The following is a 23,864-nucleotide window of genomic DNA, read 5'->3' on the forward strand; positions in this document are numbered from 1 at the left end:
TCAGTTTGTTTGTTCTTTTTGTAGTACACCGAGTCACTTCAGTATGATTTTTGTGTCATTAAAAATGTGAATAAATAGTACACAAACATGGCTCAGCGTTACACAATTCACGGAGCACACACACATCGTAAATGACTGTACATATTTTCCTAAAAAGCCTTTGAATACACAAGCATTTCAACAATGTCAGAACAGCAGTAACACAAAACTGCTCCAGATGAATGATGCTTAAGACTTTATCCATTCGTCGGGACACACAAATCCCTGGCACATTCATGACTGCAACACGGGTGACAAAATACATGACATTTAAATGACACCGCAGGGTGCTTCTTCCTACGAATAAGTCTGATAATATATATATGTCAACGATTCCAGTAAGATCTTTAAAGCAAAGGTGCAAACGCTTTTATTGCACAAGACAGCTCAGCTTATCCTCAGCTATTTTTCCAAACGCATTGAGATGCCACTCTCTGAATAGATCAAAATAGTTTCTCAAATAAATACATTCAGTGATTTAAAGTTCAGTGTAAAGGTTGTGATGTCAAAATAGTTTGGTTACCGGAACGTTAGGAAAGCGGTTTAAAGATGTGTTATAGATAGAAAGTCAATGTTTTTTGTAACTTCTTTATACCTTTCCTTTGGATACTGCATCTGCATTTTGTACCTTCTCAGCCTCTTCATCAACCGTTTTCTGTTTCTTGCATTTATTCCTTCCCATCCTCCACATATATTCAGTGAGTCACAGTGAGGCAGTGTACCTTAAAACATGGTACAGGACCACCTCCATCTCTCATTCCTCCTCTTTGATCTCCAGTCTCTCAGACTTGGGTGACCAGTGGGTAAACACTCCCTACACTTTGCACTCTGGTCTGTCCCGCGCAAAGCCCAGCCAGGAGAGTCCCATTAAGAGGGGCGCAGATCCCCCTATAGGCCGTGCCTTCTTCGAGAGGATTGCGGTCTCCCTGTTCCCCAGGCCCTTCCTCACCTTCTTCCCCACCTTCTTCCTCCTCCCAAAGGGAGGTGCTGACGTGTGTGTATTCCTGGTTGTCCTCACACTCCATTTCGCGGTGGTAGAAGTAGCTGAAGTTGGAAACGATGACGGGAACGGGAAGCGAGATGGTGAGCACGCCGGCGATGGCGCACATGGAGCCCACCAGCTTTCCGCCCACCGTCTCCGGGTACATGTCGCCGTACCCCACTGTCGTCATTGAGACCACAGCCCACCAGAAGGCTTCTGGGATGCTGGTGAAGGCCGTTCCAGGTTTGTCCACCTCGGCAAAGTACGCGGCCGAGGAGAACAGGATGACTCCGATGAAGAGGAAGAAGATGAGCAGCGCCAGCTCCCTCAAGCTGGCCTTCAGCGTCTGGCCCAGGATCTGAAGGCCTTTTGAGTGCCGAGACAGCTTGAAGATCCGGAAGACTCGAACCAGACGGATGACCCTTACGATCGCCAGGGACATGGTTGGCGTCGCGCCCCTAGACTTGGCCAGCTCCGTGCCGAGTGTGATGAAGTAGGGAATAATGGCGAAGAAGTCTATGATGTTCATCACATCCTTGAAGAAGGACATCTTACTGGGAGAGCAGGTGAAACGCATCACTAGCTCAAACGAGAACCAGCAGATGCACATGGTCTCCACCAGGAAGAATGGATCTTGGAAGGGAGAGGACATTGGGATGTGCGAGGTATTGTTTCCGGCAAGGAAAGCCTGGTATGCCATTTGCTGCAAAAGAGAGAGAAAAGAATAAAGATAAGGATAAGAAATTAGATGCAGAAACGGGATAAAAACATATGACATTCAAAAACATACTAAACACAGCTAGAGTGTAAAGTGCATTTTGCATATTCAATTAAAGTATATTATATATTTGCATATTCAAGTAAAGTGCATTTTGCATATTTGCATAGGCCTATGTTGAGATTCGTATTTTGTGTGCTTTCAATATACTGTAGCTGTAGTAGTAGTGTGGTTACAACCTAATACTTTTAATTTACTGTGCAACTATGTGTATGTCTTTGTGTGTACTTTGGATTTTTAGAAACAAATCTGACTAAATCTGACAACATTTTGTGGACATCCTCATTTGTAAAACCTGTATATATTAAATTTATCAATTTTAAATTTGTAATGAAATATGTATTCTTTTAAATTTAGAACTAATTTTAAAACTATATCGTTATTAATATATAGTTAAAGGGGATGTATAATGCTATTTCATGCATTTTGACTTATTTACACTATACTAAAGAGTTGAATTCCCATGTGCTAAACATGACCAAAGTCTCAAAAAACGAGTTGGACATATGATGGAGTATTTTTGTGCCAAATACACTTCTTCAGGTTTTGTATAAATTTCTGGAATTTTTTTTTCGAGCATGGCATAAAAGAAGAGCACGTGCTTCATTCGGGTTACGGAAGTCGTCGGCACAAGAATTGCTCGAGAACAATTTTACATTTGGTTTTTGACCACAAAATCAACAATGCCAAAAAAGTGTGTTTTTGGTTGTGAGGGAAAGATAACCTTGTTCAGCTTCCCAAAGAACCCAGCATTAAAGTCTGCATGAAATCAAAATTTATAATATTTATTTTGTTAGTTCACATTGTTAGTCTTAAGGTGAACAATTAATCCATGCAAGTTAATCCTCTGAAAAAAATAGTTTGTCTTGGTAATCTTTAATCAAAATCTGATCATTTGCTTCTGCTCCGGAATGGCACCCCTGCTCTGATGACGCTTGGGCCATGGCTTTGGTCAGAATTTGCTTAACCGCCCCTAAACCGTTAGTTTGCTGCGAGTGAAAGTTGAGAGGAGGAGCGCAAAAATAAAACCCCGCCCTTTACTCAATATTCCGTTTCAGTGGGAAATACGTCACCATACTGAAATAAAGTCGGCAGCAACATCCAGTTCACGCCAAAAACAAATGCAGGAAATTCAGAGAAGAAATAGAAAAACTTAAACAATGCATTATAAAAGTTAGAAGGGAATGGAACATTAGAGGTGTTTTAGGAATAAAAAATGATCAGACTGAAGTTACCAGGGCAATAATGAATTTTTTGCGAGAAAGTGGTTTAATTAGAAGAATTTAAGATCACAATGAAGTCATGATGTTGCACACTCCAATATAATAGGTGGCGGTATGCACTAGAGGTCTGCGCGGGACTGTTTTTTTAGTCCCACTCCCGCAAGGTTCTATTCCGCACCCACCCGCTCCCGCTATATATTCACTCTTTGTTCACCCGCTGTCCGCTTAGAATAATTATCTTCCCAACCCGACCGTTCCCGCTAAATTTAGATCTCGTTTCCAAAATCTCACATTTAAATTTCCGCTACTGAAAGAAAGAGAGATAGGCTGACAAATAAAAGTGTAGTCTGCACAAAATTGTGTTATTTTATTCGTCTTGTCAAGAGTCTTGAATTTATTGACTTTGACTTGAATTTATATGAATTATCTTAAGACACAAAATTCGTTTAATATTTTATGCAACACAGTAGGAAAAAAAGTGCCAGAGAAAATAAAAATGTTGTAAAAAAATTGTAAGATTTTTATTCGTCTTGTCAGGATACAATTCGCTTAACATTGACAACACAATAGGGAAAAAGTGTTGCAGAGAGAAAAAAAAAAAAAAATGTAGGTTGTACAAAAACAGTCTATTAGCTATTTTTATTCGTCTTGTCAAAATACTAAATTCGTTTGACATTTTTCTGTTAACACAGTAGGAAAAGTGTCGCAGAGAAAAATAAATAAATAAGATTCAAATTACACCAGAGTTACCGACCGCTACCTCGTTTTATTCGGGAATTTAATCCCACGGCACAAAAAATCCGATCGGGTCCCTCGGTTCCCGCGGGAATGCAGACCTCTAGTATGCACCTTAATGCTGGCTTTACACGGACTTTAAGGGAATTATTTATGCCGATGTCACAGCTTGCAGATGATAGCTATGCAAAAGCTTTGAGTGCTCCTGACTCTTTAGCTCTGCCCACGCCATGCCTCCAGAAGCTTATCTTACTTTTATAAATCTGATAAAACTAAAGACTCCTCGGACATGAAGGATCCAATACTGTATAGGTACTCAAGATTAATATGAGATTGGCAACAACGACAAAAAAATGTGTGTGTTATGTCCCCTTTAACGTTTTTGGTGTGGGTGTCAACGTTTCTTAAACGTGTGTTTAAGAAAAAAGGCAGCGAAAAGAGAGAGTTTGTAATAAAACCTGAATCTACGGTGGCCGAGAAGTGCTAAACAAATCACAATTCTGAAATCAAAATAACAAATTACATACGCAAATGCAAGTTTAAAAAACAAAATAAAAATTCAGAAAGCACAACAACAATTCAGAAAACATTATAACAAGTCAGAAAACACAATGACAAATCCGAAAACAAATTTACAAGTCAGAAAACACAACGACAAATCAGACAAACCGGAAAAGGTAGGTATAGTTTGAGACAGCGCCATTGGTTAGGGATTACTCACCGCTGACTGGACGAGACATCTATCAATCAACGTATAGAGGAAGAACCAGCCGAAGAACAGCAGAGTCGTGGTAGAAAGTTCGGAGATGGTATTAAAGTAGCTCAGTTTAAATGTATTATATGAATTGCCCTTACTATGGAATAAAAAATACGGAGTGTATATTTACATTTAGTTAAAAGTGGCTGTTGAACATCAGTTACAGTGGCGCAGATGGATAAGCGCCTGCCGTTGGCTTTTTGACGCGTTCGATCCTGCCTTTTGCCGAACTTTTTTTTCCTCCCTTTTCAAATCTCGTATTAGCAATGGATTCTATTTACACTAAGAGAAAATAGCAGTATTTTTAGCAATATGCTATTTACACATAGTGCAAATACCTATTTACACTATGTTAAAATAGCAGGATTTCTACTATCAACTATACTACTTGTTGCAAATAGTGGCAATTATCTGCACTTCAGTATTGTAGTACATTATAAAACAGTATGCAATAATAACGTATTGAGTGTAAATTATAATTTTAATTTTAATTATTAAATGGATGCCACCTTATTGGTACAATAAAGCCCTCCCTACACCTATGTTATTTTGTTTTTTAAACTTGCATTTGCGTTTGTAATTTTTTTTTTTTTTTTTTCAGAATTGTGATTTGCTTTGCACTTCTCGGCCACCGTATGAATCAGACTTTCAGAGGTGCGAGAACTCCGAGATTAAGCAACCCAGCCGATTTTTAAAATCTCACCAAACAGGTATTCTGTTGAACAGATAGATAGCCATGTAGCTCTCTAACAGTAACGTGAATTCATTTTATATAACGTTTGACCTTGTCAGACTAGCAATTATCGTATGTGCAGTGACAGTGTAATGTAGGCCTAAACTTTTATTACATAATTTATTTAAAAACATCAGTGTTTGCAAAAAGTAAAAAACAACGGCATAATGGTTTTTTTATGTTTTTTTTAGTTTATTCAATGTAGATTTTAAGGTTTCGGTGCTAGGAATCGCATCCATGCAGAGCCGAAGCACAAGCGAAACGATTTAATTTCTGAAACTACTCTTGAGACCAAACATGTTTTGCCTAACAAGTGCCTGACTGAAACAATTTGGTTGCCCATTTGACACCCACTTCTTGAGTGAAGTTGAATGTCCCATTCTGCTTTTAGGGTCACAGAACATGATCTTTCACTCAAAGGTCAGTCATTTTTGCTCTTTATCACTCTGACTCCATAAAAATGACTTACTCTAATGTGTACACGAGCACAAACCACATCAGTATGTAAGAGGTAACCAGAGTAGGGGTATTTTCAAATATGTATCCATAAACACGTATAGCCTTATTTGAATTTCCAGTCATATAACTCAAAGCTAAGCATGTGTTTGCATAGAAAACAGATTTATGAATAGCAAGATAGAAGATTAGAAAATATGACATGTGAGATGTGAGTTTGTATGCACGTGTGGTGTGTGTGATCTCGTGTCGGGCTAGCTGGCTATTAAGTGTTCCCTATCGTAGTGCATTTAGATTTTGCTAAAGTCATCATAAGATGTTGTCAAAGTGTGTTTCCATTCCTATTTCAGCGTTCGAGGGGGGTCTGTTTATTAATACAAGCTCCTGTATCTGTGTTAATATGCTCTGAAGGGTTGTCCTTACTCTAAAAATAGCACCTCAGTGATCTCTAAGGTGAAACTTGAGAATGTACAATCTCTCTCTCGCCAGCTTTAGTTTGCTGGTCGTTGACTGTCTGATCCATGCAGAATTACGGAGCTGCTTTGGCAGCGTGTTGAGGTTGCCGTCTTGTGCCGAAGCAGTTGGGTCGCTGCTGGGAAACTAATTTGATACTCTTTACTAACTTTCCCTCCTTGCTCCTAACCCACCCTGCATCTCTCTATTTTCTCTCACTCGATCAAACACAGGCGCTCTTTCATACTGTCACCTTGTCATTTGTTATCTCTTTCCCTTTTTTTTTTAATCTGTGTACGCCGCTAACATCTCTCCACGGACACGTCACTTGACTGTTTTCCAACCCCCCCCCCAGAGTCTCTGCTCCCAATCTGTGTATCAGATTTAACGACACGTCTAAAATAATCTCAGCAATAACCCTACACTGCTCCTGAACTTTTCGTCTGTGTTTTCTTTTTTTAAAGCAACTTCTCACACTTTTAAACTTACCTATTATTATGTGTGATTTGAAATGTGTACATTTTTAAATTTGTATGTGAATCTGTGTAGGCCTATAGTCAGTAAGAATGCCTCTGTGTTCTTAAAAGTTTAGCATTTAGCATTAAACATTGTTTTTACATTTGATAGAAATTCAATATGCAGTGTACATTTACACAGCTCACTATTTGGATAAGTTTGCCTATACTTGGATATGCTTTCCTCATCGTTAGTTTTTTTTTTTTGGTCTTACCGGAATCATTTGTACATTGTTTTTCGTAATATTTTGGATGGCAAGTACATTGAGAATATTTAATAAGGTGCAGCCACATTAGCAAAATTTCGCAGACAAAAAAGTCTCTATTGTCAACAGTGTAGTGATGAATGAAGCACAGCTCAAATAGAAGTCACTTTCAAACAAAGCAGCTTTCTGCTGGTCAACACAGATAATCTGCATTACCAACAAACTGCTGCGAAATCTGTCACCTTCCCAATCATGTAGATTCCATTTAAAACAGCAAATGTGACTACACATATAGTATTTAAATTAATATTTAAAATGGTTATTGATAGCTATTAATACTTAAAATAAAAATATAATAAATAATGTAATGTATTAAAGTAATGGAAGTAGCAAAAGACCCTTTCCTCCATATTATGACATACATCTAATTAAACGAATTATTGAAATGAAAAAAAAAAATGTAGGGTGCAGACTTGGTTTTGTCCATCGGTTGTTGATTGGATGAAGGTGGGTCTTAAAGAGGTCGGTTATAAAAAGAGGCGGGATTTATGTGAATTTAAAGGGATAGTTCACCCAAAAATGAAAATTACCCCATGAATTACTCGCCCTCAAGCCATCCTAGGTGTATATGACTTTCTTCTTTCAGACGAGTACAATCAGAGTTATATTAAAAAATGTCCTGCGTAATCCACTGGATCACCACTCTCTCGTGAACGTGCGTACGACAGTTCGCGGAAGCTAGAGATTACGGTTTATAAAGTTTTAAATATGGATATTTTTCTTACAAACATGCATCAATTCGCTTCAGGAGGCCTTTATTAACCCCCTGGGGCCGTGTGGAGCTCTTTTTATGATGGATTCATGCACTTAATTTTGCTTCAAAATCAAATTCACTGCCGTTATAAAGCTTGGAAGAGCCAGGATATTTTTTTAAACATAACTCCAGTTGTATTCATCTGAAAGTCATATAGACCTAGGATGGCTTGAGGGTGAGTAAATCATGGGATAATTTTCTTTTTTTTTAGGTGAACTAACACTTTAATAATTGGAGAAGTACATCAGCAGAGACACGCCTTTAGTTTCAACAGAAGATCAAGTTATTAAATTTGATTAAAATTTAATTTAATTTAAGTCAGAAAACAAGAAAAACAAGAAATATTGATAAATCGTTCACAATAAGATCAACAACATGCATTCTTAATAACATACTTAGCAAAGAGATAGGGGGGATTTCCATTTCATGCTGACTTTAAATAATGGCCTATATTAATAGTCATACATTTTTATTTATGCTCATTCATCTTTATGTGCTCAGGAACCCATCTGCTTCATGCTAAGAGCCATTCTAACATTCTTTCTTATTGCTATGGCTTTGCTACACTGTAAAATCTAATTAGTTGGGCTTACTTAAAAAAAGCATGCAAACCGATTGCCTTGAAAAAACTAAGTAAAGTGAAATAGGAATAGTATGTTGTACTGACAGATGCTTAGTTAGTATAGTTTACCAATGGTTATTGTTACAAGTAATGAAAATAAATTAAATTGAATTGGTACCATTGTTGTGATTCGCGTGCTGAATGTTTAAGTCTGTGTATGACTAGTCTGTGTCTGCGTTACCACACACGATTTAAGGATTATGTAAACCCAAATAAAAGCACTCAGGGTATTTATGAAAAAAGAAATTTGATAAAGTTCATTTATAAACACACACTAAAAATACACCAATGCTTTCATTAGAAGATAGATCACGTTCTAAAAGCAACCTATTTATTACTTTTCTTCCTTTGAAATCAAATAACTGACTTCATGATGCATTGCCGCATTAACAGGAAGAAAATTATAGTAACATAAACCAAGTTCAAAGTGCCCAACCAAAGGGAACGCTAATCACTATAATGGTGAATTTAAAAAAACACACATTTTAGGAAAATCAACATCTATTTATGAAGTTAGCTTATGTGATGTTCTCTCAAATATTTCAGTTGTATTGAGAATTCAACATTCAAGATGACTTTGGGAAACGAGTGAATGCAACTAGTGAAAGATAACTGCAGACATGGAGGAAATGATTGAAAAGTCTATTAATTTTAAGTAAGTGTCACTCAAAACAGTAAGTAAATTGCTTTATTTGCCTTGAAAGTAGCTGTAACTTAATAAAACCTAGTAAGTATAACAACTAAGTAAAGATTACTAATTAAATCTAAGTAAGGTAAACTATTGGATTTTACAGTGTAGAGGTTGTTGGTCATATTTCGTGTTTTGTGCATTATGTGTACTATAATGAAAAAAATAAATCCTGCATTTTCTGTATGGTAATATCAACTGATAACAATTTGCTAGTGTTTAGTGTCATGTGTGTCACACATCTTGTTGAGTCAGACACTGTAACGTTGACCTGTCTTTCACTGCTCCTCTCACCTCTCTCAGCTCCTTCTCTACTCTGAAGTCAGGCAGCGTCTCCAAACAGAAGATGAGGATAGAGACCACAATCACCATCACGCTGATGATGGCGATGATGCGGGCGCCTCCAGAGGACTCAGGGTGTTCAAAGAGCATCCACAGCTTGCGCTGGATCTCATTGTCTGGCAGGGGCCGAGGCTCCTCCTTGGGGAAGCCCTCATCCTCTTTGAAGCGAGCCATGATATCCTCTCCCAGCTCATAAAAGCGCAGTTCATCCATGAAGACGTCCAGAGGCACATTGGCAGGCCGCCGTAACCGACCTCCAGACTGATAGAAGTAAAGGATGGCGTCAAAGCAGAATCGATTGCGGTCCAGGAAGATCTCATTGCGGAGTGGGTCAAAGTAGCGCAGGCGGCGCTGAGGGTCTCCGAGCAGAGAGTCAGGGAACTGGGCCAGGGTTCGAATCTGTGTCTCGTAGCGCATGCCTGACACGTTGATGGCCAGTCGTTCGGACAGCGCCCAGCCTCCTCTCCACATTGAACCAGATCTTCGATTCTCTCTCTTCCTCTCACCCTTCTCTTTGTCACCCTTTTCTGCCTTGTTGCGCTGGTCCTTGAGGTTCTTGTCACTTTCGCTCTCTTCCTCTGCTTGTTTTGTGACCTTCATTTCCCCATCCGATCCTCCTCCTCCTCCTTTGTCCATCTCTTCTTCTTCGTTCTTGTTCACTCAGTCTGTTATATTGGGTAGAAACACACTCATTTCAGCCAAGCATGAACCCAGGAGTCAAAGGTTTGTAGAAACCTATAAATGGTGTTAGGCCACAGAAGTGGTCATTTCTCCTAGTGTCGATTCCAGTATCACCTGACAGTCTGGTGAATACATTTCCTGATTAAGTAAAGATTTTAAATTGTTAAATTATTTTGCACTTATTTGCTATTGTGTCAAATTATTTATTAAAATAAGTAAATATTATGTATATATTTCAGCATTATATCATTCCATAATTATTGTGTACATCTATCTATCTATATCTATCTATCTATCTATCTATGTAAATTCAATATGTTGAAAAAAATGTATACAATAATTATGGAATAATAAAATGCTAAAATATACATGATGCATCTTCAAATGAAATGTAATTTAAAACATTTTATTAATTACATTATGCTCAGAAATTGCTAAATAAATGCAATTAGAAATACAAAAAACAAATAACATGTTGAAATTTTTAAGTAGAAAGACTGAAATAGTACTTTCTTGTATGCTCCAATATTTTTTTTTCATTTACATCAAAATCATTTTTACAGAGTATATGTAATACAATTGTATTTAATATATTAAAATAAAAGCAAATTAATACAAAGTACTTGTATCTATTTTCTAAGTAATATAATGTATTATAATTAAAATGTGTAATAGATAAATAAACTGCACCACAACAAGAATTTGGTCAATTTATACAGTCCTGTTCCAGTTATGTAACTGAAGATAGTATCCATACTTAAATTCTTCTGCAGAAACTTCTCCTGCCGGTCCATGAAATCATATACAAACATTTCATGTACTCTATCCGAACCCTGTGTTGACTCCTGCAGACAGATCCATTACCACTTTGACCCTCACCACGAGAATAAGACTACGAGACTTTCAGACAAAAAAATAAATAAATTAAATAAAACGTTAAGGGGGGCAGTTTATAAGAAGACAGCAAAACAACCCGTGACCTCAAGTATAAAACAAGACTTAAGTGAAGTTGGTGAAGGGGTGAAAAATGTTCAACAAAAACATCACAATCCCTTGCGAGTAAAAATCTCCCAAAAATCTGAAATGTTCTATTAGGAATATAGAGGTTCGGGTCTCTGAAAAGTTTCTGAGTAGACACCCTGTTTGTCCCTCCACTTACCCTCTGCCACTAGTGTCCGTAAATCCAGAATATTTACCCAACGCTATTCGTGTTCCTTCCCTACCTGCACCACACCATGAGCTGTGTATCGAGTCCAACAGGAGGTGTTTTCTCCTGTGCCTTGAACCACAAACTTTGTCCTGCCCTTAGTCAGTGCAGTACAGATACGTAAACCTGTTTGTAAATCACTGTCTTCACTCGCTCTCACTGCAGCGCTGGGGAATGCTGTCATGCTGAAATTCAATCCAGAGCCCCTCGTCCCCTCATCAGCTCACTGTCCCAAACACCTTAAAATGCCTGTCTCTCTCATTTATCTCTTTTATATTTGTTTTTCGCTTTTTTTCATGTATGAATAATAGGTTTTTGCTATTTGATATTTGATCCCACCCCAGCATTTCTGCCAACAAATAATGAATTATTCAGAATACAAAAATTCAGAACTATTTTTTTTTTTTTACAGAATAATGACATAAACTGGGGATCTTTTTTATATTGAAAAGTGTATAATGATTTTTCTACTTTTTTTCAAGGTTTTCAAGTCACTTGTGTATTTCTTTTGTAGTTCATTAAAATAGTCATGCATGAATTTATATGAATTAAAAAATTCCTTTTATTGCAATGTGTAATAGTAATGTAATAAGCCATGCACTTACACATTACTTTTTTAAAAATAAATGTATATATTGATCGGGTTCATTGAAACAAACTGTCCAAGAGAACCAGATTGCAGGGGAATCAGATTTCCCATAATGTCAACAGAAACGTCACATAGGTTATGGTACTTGTAGTTTTGGGTGCTAAGAATTTAAGGTAAGATCTGAACTGAAAAAAATAAATACATATTTCTAGTAACTTTTGTTCTATAAATAGGGTGTCCAGACGTCCCGTTTTTCCCGGGACAGTCCCGTATTTCAACTCTATTTTTAGAGACACACCAGAAGCGCTCTCTATGCCGCGTGCCCGTGCGATCCCAGTTCTGCGATCAGTTCTCCTTGTGCCTTTATTAGGGTGACCAGATTTGTCTTGGTTCAATATGGTACGGGACGGGGATATATATATATATACACACACACACCACACATAGCCTACATCATTCTTTTTTTATATAAAAATAAAGAAGAAAATTACAAACCATAAGACAAATACAAAAGATGCAAATTAAATATTAAATTAACTAATTTTTCTAATACAGTTGGTTAAACATGTATACATTTATTTAACATCATTTGTTGTTTGATTAACATTAATGAGACAGGTATTTAATTAGGCTGCTGTCCCTTTAAAGTCCCCATGAAATCAAAATTAAAGTTTTTTGGGTGTTAGTATCAATATGTTAGTCTTAAGGTTATCTGTAAGGCAGTGTGCTCCAAAACAGTACCAAAATTCGGATTTAGAAGATATAAGCATTCAAAGCTTGCAGTTCGTCACTTCCGCCAAAATGGATCAACGATTTTTTTTTTTTGACGTCACCTCGTACTTCAGCTTGTCAGCAAATCTTCTGACCAATCAAATGCTCTCTAGAATCCGAAGCGCCCGCCCCATACACTATAAATAAGATGCTGAAGTTGCGGCTGAGATCGGTCACTTGTTCACAGTGTTAGTATTTTCTGTAAGGTGAATGGCACGTAGTGCACAATGTAGGCGATAGGGAACGATTCAGACTGTAAATATTCAAATAAAATTTCTCATATCGTGGTCATATATCACCCCGTCCCCGTCCTGTACCAAATTGACCCAAGAGAAATCTGGTCACCCTAATAAAGGCGCAAAGAGAACTGATCGCAGAACTGGGATTGCGCGGGCGGGCGGCATAGAGAGCGCTTCTGGTGTGTCATTCAGCGTGATTCCGCCTTCACTTACTGCAATCGATAACAAATTGTGATTGAATGGTAATTTTGTCCTACGACAAGCTTAGTTACCTTTGATTAGGCTGTTCTCGCGTGATAGAACACTTCTGCTTGCTCTGATCACCCGATTCAGACAGTGTAAATATGCTTTGGATTGGGGCAAACGAGGTCTGGTTTCTGGACTGTGACCCCGCGCACAGTCTGATCCGGACTTTAGCTCCGGTCTAGCCAGTCCTGCGATCAGTTCTCCTTGCGCCTTTATATGAAAAATAATGATGTACGTGGTGTGTGTGTGTGTATATATATATATATATATATATATATATATATATATAATTTAAATTGTGATTGGATGGTAATTTTGTCCTACGACAAGCTTAGTTACCTTTGATTAGGCTGTTCTCGCGTGATAGAACACTTCTGCTTGCTCTGATCACCCAGTCGTAAAGAAATGTGGAAATACGGGACAAAACTGGATTTTTTTTCAAAATAAGTCGGACTCGGGACACTAAAAATAAAGTTGAAATACGGGACTGTCCCGGGAAAAACGGGACGTCTGGTCACTCTATTTATAGAACAAAAGTTACTAGAAATATGTATTTATTCTTTTCAGTTCAGATCTTACCTTAAATTCTTAGCACCCAAAACTACAAGTACCATAACCTATGTGACGTTTCTGTTGACATTATGGGAAATCTGATTCCCCTGCAATCTGGTTCTCTTGGACAGTTTGTTTCAATGAACCCGATCAATATATACATTTATAAAAAAAATAAGTAATGTGTAAGTGCATGGCTGATTTACATGTTATTCCATCAAATAATAATACACATATAAAATAATAATTACAATAATACTTATTATTATTATTATTATCATCATCATCGTCATTATTAGTAGTAGTAGTAGTAGGCCTAGAAGAATAAAACAATTACATAGATTTGAAAAAGCTTTAGCAGTTTATCATTTTAATCATTTTAGATTTTCAATGAACCCGATCAATATATACATTTATTAAAAAAATAAGTAATATGTAAGTGCATGGCTGATTTACATGTTATTCCATCAAATAATAATACAAATATAAAATAATAATTACAATAATACTTATTATTATTATTATTATCATCATCATCATCATTAGTAGTAGTAGTAGTAGTAGTAGTAGGCCTAGAAAAATAAAACAATTACATAGATTTGAAAAAGCTTTAGCAGTTTATCATTTTATGGTTTTAGGATTTAGTTTGAATATTACATATAGGTTTGAATATTAAAAATATTTCCATATTAAAATTGAGATCAATTATAAAATCTAATGTATTTTTGTGCTATTTTGTGAATAAAAATAATTATTGCTTTTAGGCCTAAATAATTTTAAAATAATTTGAATGGTGATGTAGTACTTTTCATTTCATGATACATAGTATGCCACATAGTTTTAAATGTATTTTTTATTGTAATATCTTCTTACATTGAAGCCATTAATCAGTGTGATTGACAGCTTTGGACAAACAGACTGTTTTGTAAACAACGCTGGGTGGCGTAAGTCGACGTGTTATTCGCCTTTGCACTGATAGTATCTCATTCAAGTTTTTCAAAGCGCCAAATATGATATGTAAACGCGGATTTTTTTTTCAAGTCTAACGCATATAAAGTGAATAAACTATTATTAATCAACTCAACTTATTACAGAATTCATGAGAACCCAAAGAAACGTGCATTTCGTTTCCTCATTCAAGTCCTCGATTTACGCATGTCTGTAGTTTATTAGTACATAGAGTGACTCTTGACTCGTTTGTGCAACTCTAGTTCAGTCAGAAGGATATTTACACTGATGATTTTTGTGGAAATATTTATATTGATAGTGTTCTTTTTTTTTTTTTACTTTGTAATATCTGTTGGGACAAAGTATATAAAATACAATTATTTTTGTATCAATTATAAAATGATGAAGTGTGTTACAAAATACAGCTGCTTTGCAAACCTCACACACTCCAGCACGCATGCTCAGTTTTCTACAGCGGTTCTGCAGACTATCAGACCTGATGTCCGATAGAGAGACTGTTCTCAGTTCAGTCTGCTGGAGTGTTGGAGTTTTGGAGCACCTGCTGGAGCAGCGCTGTTGAGTTAGGAAGAGCTGGGGAAACCGGAATAGGATCATATTTCAGACGATTCAGTCGGACTCAGCGAACCGGTTCATCAAGTTTACTAAAAAGATTCAAAAGATCGATTCGTCCAGGAAGCGATCATCTCTAGTTGACACACACACACACACACATGACCGGTTACTACTTCTCTATCAGATGATTTAGTACACTAGAAACGGCTTACTCGAGCAGACTCTGTCAGCCTGTGCAGAAATTTGACATTATTTACATTTGCTGCATAAGTATACATAAGTGAACGTATATCGTACAGTAGTAACATATGGCTTGTGCGCAGCGTTATGTCAACAAAGTTGTCATCGTCACTGGGGGCACTAGAGGCATTGGAAGGGGCATCGTTAAAGTGTTTGGTAAGGGTTTATCATATTCATCTTTCCATTAAGTAATCAAAAGTAAAGGGAAAGTATGTCAAATTAATTTCGTGTTTGCTTTGCAGTGCAAAACGGAGCCAAAGTTGTGTTCTGCGCACAAGAGAGTATGTGATTGATTTAAATAGCCTTTTGATTGTGTGTCTCTTTCGCCAATAAATGCAATAACGTTTCTTTTCTTTTTTTCTTTCTTTTTTTTTTACGATTGTCAGCTGAGTTGGCTGCTGGCCAGTCTCTTGAGTCTGTGCTGAATAAGGAAGGACTGGGATCATGCACGTTTGTGTCATGCGACGTGACAAAAGAGGACGACATCAAGGTAGCCGCTGGCGTTCATGTGGCATTCATAACATCTGTCTTACTCCTTTTTTCTTCAACTTGTATTTACATAAGAGCACATACATAATGCAGAGGAAATGGATAAAATAATAGTAACACTTGACTAATAATTAACTAGCAGTTCAACTTTTATGGTTTTAGTTTTTTTGTTTTTTCATTTTTGAAAAGGGTTCCATGTAAAACTTGAGATCAGTAATATAAAATATAATGTATAAACGATTTTTGTGCTGTTTTGTGGGTTAAGCTTTTAAAAATAAGTATAATTACAATGTAGTTTACATTTACATGATGCATAAGGACTTTTCCAAAACAAATATGTCATATAGTTCTAAATGTATTGTTTCATTAATTTTATTGTCATATATCATCTTGAAGCGATTAATCAGTGTGACGATCGAGAGGTTTGGACAAATAGACTGTTTGGTGAACAACGCTGGGTGGCGTAAGTCAAAGTTTTATTCACCCTTGTTATTTTTTGTACTTTTTTTTTATTTGTTCTACACTTTATTTTAACAAGGGACTTTTGGATTTATTTGGAGAAATTATATTTATTAAAAAATATTTACAAAACCGTAATGAAGATAAATATTTTTCTAAATAAATTGTCTAATAAATTAATAAATAAATAGTTTTCTATATATAAATCCCCTATCAGACCCCCCTCACAAGACCACAGATGAAACCACTGCGGAAGAGTTTAGAGACCTGCTTAATCTGAACCTCATCAGTTACTTCCTTACTTCAAAGGTAAGGAAGTGATGTAAAAAACCTTGGTCTCTTTTCTTGTGCAGAACGACTTTTTTTTTTTTAACCCCTTTTCATTACCTCGGGGCAGTATGTTCTGCCGTTTCTGCGTAAAACACAAGGAAACATCATCAATTTGTCCAGCCTTGTCGCCTCAATAGGTCAGAAAGATGCGGCTCCCTATGTGGCAACCAAGGTGAGTTTCTCTGCTTGTCCTGAGTGCTTTACTTGATCATCTTACAAGTTGGAAGTAACGGTAATACTCACATATATGCACAAGGGGGCGATCACCGCCATGACTAAAGCAATGGCTGTGGATGAGAGTCGCTATCAAGTGAGAGTGAACTGGTGAGTGACATTACCCTCAATACCCCTGACATCTAAGCTGTCCCTTACTTTTTCATTTAGATCTAAAGTATTCAGGATTTTCTCTATTTCAGATCCAATTGAATTTCCATCTGTGAACATGCTGTTTATTAACATTCAAACTCTTTTATAGCATCTCTCCAAGCAATATAATGACGCCTCTGTGGGAGGAGCTTGCTGGCCGCACAGAAGACGCTGCTGCCACTATTAAGGGGGGAGAAAATGCTCAGGTAGGTGTTCATAAGGTTAAATATGCAATGCTATTCTGTTGAATATATTCTAGTAACCTATTTCTACTCAACAGCTGATTGGTCGAATGGGAACGGAGACTGAGAGCGGATTAGCTGCCCTCTTCTTGGCAGCTGATGCCACTTTCTGTACTGGGATAGATTTGTTTCTGAGCGGAGGGGCTGAACTGAACTACGGCTTCAAAAGCCAAATTCCATAACCGGACAGTGATGGAAAGGCCCATGAAATAATATGGCTTAATTTCTCATCTCAGACCGCTTGTTTCATGCTGCTTCTCAGTGCAACTATTTGCAGATTTTGCAAATTGTTTTTTTTTTTTAAATCATTGCACCATTTCAAATCATTGTGCGAAATGATTTGCACAACTTTTTTTTGAGTGAGGTTAAGTTTAATATTAAACAATCACATTATTGAAAGTTTACTGAAGTTCTAAGCAATTGAAAATTGTTTTTCTTTCACTTGCCATTTCGCACTTTCATGCCGCCTTATGATCAGGTAAATGGTGCAATAATTGTTCAATTTAAAGCCAACTGCATTTATTTGTATATCTAATAGTAATATGAATTTTTTGGAGTAATTAATAATTCTAAATGCTGAGTTTTTCATTTTTTTAATGCAAATATTAGTTAAATATTATATGTAAGGGACCTGCACTGTGAATTACAGTACCATGAATGTGCAAAATTGGTGTTTACATGTAAACATTCCCTAAACTGTTTGTTACACAATCCAATTTTCAATTGTGATGTAGTGATTTTTTAAATCTTTTATGACTTTTGACAGATTGTGATTTGCTTCATACACAAAATTATTTGTATTCATTAAAAAAAACGTAATTAATTTACACTCAACGCTCATTTTCCACTCGTTTGTAGTCAAGTTATTTTACTTAATATTAGCTAGAAAAATTATGTCAGAAGCATGGCCAATGCCACTAATGGGGATTATTCTGATATAATGATATAAGACAAGTTGATACTGTTGTTAGTCTTTTGATATCAAAATGTGGTTAGTCCTTACCTATATTAAACAGCTGGAAATGCATTGCATTATATGCAAGTTTCAAGACAGTAAATAAATAATAATCAGATTGATGTAAATTTGGTAGCAATGCCTAATATAGATTTCAGAGTTTGAGACAGAAAATTAAATTCAAAGAAAGAAAACCCAATTCAATTTAATATGCAAAATGGGAACTAGGTTTCTGTGAAATCTAAAGCCATACAGCCTGGTTTTCAATAGTGACCAACACAGGTGACAAGCTATTTTTATTTTCATCACATCATCAGCTGAAGGTATTGACATATAACATATTTCTTCAAATGTCCAAAAGCCAATCATTTAACCGGATCGGACCAACGTCTCATATACTGGCCAATGACTGGAATGTTTCCTCATAACCTTGTTTAACCCCGCTGATTGCGTAGATTTGACCCTTTACTTTTTTTTATCCAATCAGATGCGAGAGACCCGTCACTCCTACCCGCGGGTTACTATTAACACTTTGATGGACAGGAATAGTTTTGTTTGGAACATTAATGACTTTTAAAATTCATATATAGATGATAAATAGTATGATGATTATATAATCGACTCATACCCATTTATTAAGCTTATATGTATTTAGAAAAAAAATATCCTCCTTATTTAGAAAGCAGCATCTGACTTATTATGGCTTTATCCTGGTGACAAAACGAATAATAATATTTAGCATATTTCAAACAAGCCTTCTGATGCACATATCTCACTGGTCTGTGTTGAAAACAATGCGAATGCGCTTAAATATATAATAAAGAACCCTTGAAGGATTCAAACCCTGAGCACTTTACCGCTGTTTTCTTAGGGGTCCAATCCGGAACGCAGGGAGTCCCGGGCTGCTGCTCCCACTCGGACTAGTTTACCGTGCATCTCAGCACGGCAGCGATGGCAGCGATCAGGACGGTGAGTTCAAAGATCATTTCACCTATCTCCCCCACCACATCTCCAAATCCTTCTGTCAATAATTAACGGCTCTGTCTAAACACCGTATGTGGAGTGTATTTAACAGAACCGAATTTTGCAGCTTTAAACTGCAGATCATCATCGTCGTTGCAAATCGACAACACGCAAGTTTCAGTTATCACATGAGCGGGGTGCATGTTTTTAAGTGTTTGATGTTAGATTTGGATAAAACATCAGAGGGTCATTTGTTGTTTCATACTCAAATCTGTCTGTAAATCTCCAGATGCGGATGAACGCGTAATGAATGAGAGAGAGAGAGCAGCTTTCCACGTATTTCCGTATGAACCGGTGTGAACGCACGCGCCTGTGGCAAGCCGTGTTAACAATCGTTCATAAAAATATACAAAATGTGTTTTTTTAACGTTGCCAACACTTTTCTAAGAAATTACTAATGATATTTCTAAAATGATTAGTAGGATTTACAATTTTACTTGTAACTATTTATTAGATACAGATGCTATAATTCATTCCAGTAATTGTGATCAATGTCTTTTCAGTTGAGTCACTAGTATTCCTTTGCTATTAGTCACTGTCCAACAAGTAACTATTCCACTTTTACTGGTTACAGTTTGCAAATGTAATCAATAGGTGTCTGTATTAACTACCTAGGCCTACTTCTGACTATGTCATCCACTTGTTGCTGCTATTCCTGTTTTACTTGTAACTTGTCATGAGGGGCTAGTACTTATATTTTAGTTACATGTAACCAAATGTTTAATCTTACTAGATTTTAATATTGAAATTTAATTTTTAAATGTTGAACAATACAATTCTGACCAGTCATTACATATAAGTAAAAAGCCATTGTGTAAATAGTGAGATAAAAAAAAAAATCGTACAATTGAGTTGCATAGTAGAGTCCTAATTCTAGTAAAAAATATATACTACTTAAATAATAGTTACCAGTAATACTGGGATACTACTCAGAAGTGAATAGTTGCAACTTTTGCCTTTGAATTCTTTCCAGATTTGTTACCAGTAGCGTTGGCGTTATATTTACTTGACAATATTTTGGTAGTGACTAGTAGCAAAGAGATAATTGAGTGAATAATTATTATAGTGAAGTTGAAAACAATACTAGCACCTATTGTGTTACTTATTAATAATGAAAATATTACTAGTTGCAGTAAGATATGCTAGTTCGTTTTTCAGGAGCTAATGGTAAAACATCTTGCCATAAGACGCTTTTGCCTGCCAAATTATGCACAGAGTTTGGCAAGGTCACCGGACAGAGCTATCATGTAGCCCTGCTACATTATTTATTATGTAAACAAATATCTAATAAAAACTCAATTAAAACAGTAATGTAAGTAGGATTAGTGTGTGTCTTAGAGTAAAATAGGCAAACACACATTCACTTTCTTTGCTCGTTCACTCAGGGTTTTTTAGCTATTAAAAGCACTGTTACAGTGTGAGCCAGCTGTCTCCTTGTGCACAAATGCAGGTATATACAGCTGGTACATACTCAACCGTCACATCTTACGAGGGCTAAACAACAGCTGTCAAGAACAACATGCTCTGTGTCTGATTGGGCTATGGAAGGAAACGGTCGAAGTCACACTCTGTTTCTGTGTTTTAAGGCCCTGAATGGACGCTTTCTTCAGCCTCTCTCCCTGTCATGTGGGTCGTTGCGGTTCATCAGCTCCTCCTTCAAGGTACTGAAACAAACCTGTTGTGCCATGTTTATGCACTACTTTTATTTCCATGCTACCACAAGTCAGTCTGGGCCTCAGGTCTTGTGATTGAGTGTTTGTTTTAGTTGGCTCAGAGTTTACGATCACAAGTTTTACGGCTCATCCTGAGTTACATTTTCTGAAGTGTTAAGCAGGCCACGGTGTCGCCTTGTGGGATCTGACTTCTCTTTTCTTTGTGCTTTTGCTTTCTTGCACGCTTTCTCCACCCCCCTCCCCAACTCCTCCCTTCCCTTCCCTTCTCACCACAATTTAATTTAATTTAATTTAATTCAATTTCCATAAAAGCTTGACTGGCATGATGAATCCAGATTCATTTTTCAAATGCATGTGCAATCAGTGATAATGAATAAACATCTCTCCACGTGCCCACTTTACTCCCCGCCCCTCTCTGTCTTTTCGTTTTCTCTCCCTCTTTTTGTGTCTCTCTCTCTCTCTCCCCGGTTGTTTGTGTCAGGCTGCAGATCTTACCATAGAGAGGAACCCTGCACTGAAGCCAAAGCCAGACCCCTCAACCCTTGTGTTCGGCAAGCAGTTTTCAGACCACATGCTGACAGTCAGCTGGTCTGAAGCAAGAGGATGGCAGGCACCTCAGATCAAGCCCTTCCAGAATCTGTCCCTTCACCCTGCTTCCTCAGCCCTGCATTACTCCATAGAGGTGAGGGAGTGTGTGAGCCACATGGCTCTTACTACCTTTTTGTCATTTATTCAAAATAAAATTGACTTTATTTCCCAAGTCTGGTGTTTTTACCTGAATTCTATCAGATGCTCTGCCACAACATAGAAATGAAATGTCTGCAGTTTTTTTTTCTTGATATTGTAATTGCAATCATTAATTTTCTAAATATTGCCTTTAATAATTATTATTATTTTATGTATGTATAAGTTGTTTATAATTCTAAATCTTAAACATCTTATCAAATTAGTTAATTTTATATTACATAAAATAATCTTGATAAATTATATAGTTAATTATGCAGCTCGACAATGATGTTATATGCAATACCTCTCTGAAGATTGGGGTCAGTATGATTTTTTTATTTTTTTTAAATAAATTAATACTTTTATTCAGCAAAAGCAAAGAGACAGCAACGACATCAACAAGTTTACAAAAGATTTTTTGTTTCAAATAAATGCTGTTCTTTCCTGTATTTATAAAGGAATCCTGATCACGTTTCCACAAAGATGTTAAGCAGCACAACTGTTTTCAACATTGATAGCAATAAGAATTTGAGCCCCAAATCAGCATATTAGATGACACTGAAGACTGGAGTAATGGCTGCCATCATAAGAACAAATGGCATTGTAAAATATATTAAAATAGAAAATGGCTATTTTGAATTCTAATAATATAATATTTTTGCTGTATTTTTTAAAATAACTGCCTTGGTGAGCTTGTTAAGGCTGAGTCTTTGTATTGCTGCAGCTAGTATTTCCATGGATGTTCTGCACAGCTATTTGACCTTGTCTTAATATAGGTTTATTTAATATGATCCATTTTGAACTGAAGTGAACTGTAGGGCTTACTAATGTTTAAGACTAATTTCCCAAAATTTTTCCTATTTAGTTTTTATGAATCTTTTATTTTTTTATTTTTGATATTCTGTTTTATTCTCAGCTATTTGAGGGCATGAAGGCTTTCCGGGGAGTAGATAACCGTATCCGTCTCTTCAGGCCTATGCTGAATATGGAGCGCATGTACCGGAGCACAGAGAGGAGCTGTCTGCCTGTTAGTCTTTATCTTATTCCATAAGGCATTACTTCAGCTTATTGACTAATGCCCTGTGATATTATCACATTTCCACTTAGCCAATCTGTGTGCCGTATCCTCTCCCATCTCCATCAGCATGTTCTCTCTCTGTATCTCTCTTAGTTGTTTGATAAGGGCGAACTGATAAAGTGTATCAATAAACTGGTTGAGATCGACCGAGAATGGGTTCCTTACTCCACAGACGCCAGCCTGTACATCAGACCAACGTTTATAGGAACTGAAGTAAGAAACTTTCGGTATTAAAATATAATTTACTGAATGATTTTGGTCTTTTTATCTTTAATGGTGACCCTCCTTCTTTTTGCAGCCTTCTCTGTGTCTCGAGCAGGTCATGCTTTGCTCTTCGTCATCATTGGGCCTGTTGGACCTTATTTTGCAACTGGAGGCTTTAGTCCGGTGTCATTGCTGGCAGATCCTCGATATGTCCGGGCCTGGAGGGGTGGCGTTGGAGAATACAAGATGGGAGGGTGGGTTTTCACAATTATTTCACAAAAAATCATACCTGGTGTTGTTGTAATGCCGTATGCCCTTCTTTCTTTTTTGGACCACAAAAGGAGAATAAAAAAAAAAAAGTCCTGCTCACACAATGGCAGTGAATAGCAACCAGCATCAAACTTCAATGTGCAAACGTGTCACAGAACGGTCGTATGCCACATATTCCAAGTGTTGTGGGGATATACAATAGGGTTTGGTGAAAAACAAACTGAAATGTAATTTTTTATTTAGCGAAAATCCTTGCCTTGGCAGTTGGTTATCTGTATTCATGAGACTATTAGCGCCGCAATTCACATCGACTCACCCAGAAACCCAAACTTTGTCGGGTTTACCCTGCTAAATTAAAGCAGAAATATGGCACTGAACTCTTTGAAACCATTTTCTCCAGTTTGTATTTTCCGTAAGTGTATAAGCGAAAGTATTTCAAGTGTTAACCGTTCTGTAGTGTTGCATCAGAAAGTGTTTTTTTTTTTTTTTTCGAGGCTGTTGTTGGTAAGACGATCCAATTTTCAAGTTCTCATTGCTGCAGGATAGTGATGCATCTTCTTGTTTGTTTTAATGGTGAGATCATGAATGGCAGAAGAGCAATTACACTTCTGCTGGAGCTTATTTTTTTGTCACACTCCATTGCCCTTTGAATGACTCAAG

The 23,864-nt window shown here is 36.8% G+C and overlaps 3 protein-coding genes across 4 annotated transcripts in view; 2 read left to right on the forward strand and 1 right to left on the reverse strand.

Annotated features, from left to right (window-relative positions):
- LOC107729474 (potassium voltage-gated channel subfamily A member 1-like) lies at positions 1-19,163 on the reverse strand. Of its 2 annotated transcripts, none has more exons than XM_016540000.1 (3): positions 19,088-19,163; positions 9,296-10,008; positions 1-1,724 (listed from the first exon to the last, which is right to left on the reverse strand). In XM_016540000.1, exons 2-3 carry the CDS (start codon positions 9,977-9,979, stop codon positions 822-824), a joined length of 1,587 nt encoding a protein of 528 aa, XP_016395486.1. In that variant the 5' UTR covers positions 9,980-10,008; positions 19,088-19,163; the 3' UTR covers positions 1-821. The 2 variants fall into 2 exon arrangements, with proteins under 2 accessions (XP_016395486.1, XP_016395485.1); XM_016539999.1 differs by lacking the exon at positions 19,088-19,163 and adding an exon at positions 11,184-11,267.
- On the forward strand, positions 15,102-17,583 carry LOC107729477 (17-beta-hydroxysteroid dehydrogenase 14-like). The gene is made up of 9 exons (XM_016540005.1): positions 15,102-15,545; positions 15,632-15,670; positions 15,776-15,879; positions 16,275-16,341; positions 16,555-16,646; positions 16,735-16,839; positions 16,924-16,991; positions 17,143-17,239; positions 17,314-17,583. The coding sequence occupies exons 1-9, from the start codon at positions 15,458-15,460 to the stop codon at positions 17,455-17,457; spliced, it is 804 nt and encodes a 267-aa protein (XP_016395491.1). The 5' UTR covers positions 15,102-15,457; the 3' UTR covers positions 17,458-17,583.
- The window catches only part of LOC107729480 (branched-chain-amino-acid aminotransferase, cytosolic-like), an 11,352-nt gene continuing 6,590 nt past the window's right edge, over positions 19,103-23,864 (forward strand). The window contains exons 1-6 of the mRNA XM_016540007.1: positions 19,103-19,199; positions 20,840-20,914; positions 21,408-21,608; positions 22,569-22,679; positions 22,824-22,948; positions 23,030-23,188. Coding sequence (XP_016395493.1) covers positions 19,182-19,199; positions 20,840-20,914; positions 21,408-21,608; positions 22,569-22,679; positions 22,824-22,948; positions 23,030-23,188 — 689 coding nt within the window. The 5' untranslated portion in view covers positions 19,103-19,181. The remainder of the gene's footprint in view (positions 19,200-20,839; positions 20,915-21,407; positions 21,609-22,568; positions 22,680-22,823; positions 22,949-23,029; positions 23,189-23,864) is intronic.

Source organism: Sinocyclocheilus rhinocerous, unplaced genomic scaffold (assembly GCF_001515625.1).
Source record: "Sinocyclocheilus rhinocerous isolate Xijiao unplaced genomic scaffold, SAMN03320098_v1.1 scaffold697, whole genome shotgun sequence".
In the NCBI taxonomy this organism is placed as follows: Eukaryota; Metazoa; Chordata; class Actinopteri; order Cypriniformes; family Cyprinidae; genus Sinocyclocheilus; species Sinocyclocheilus rhinocerous.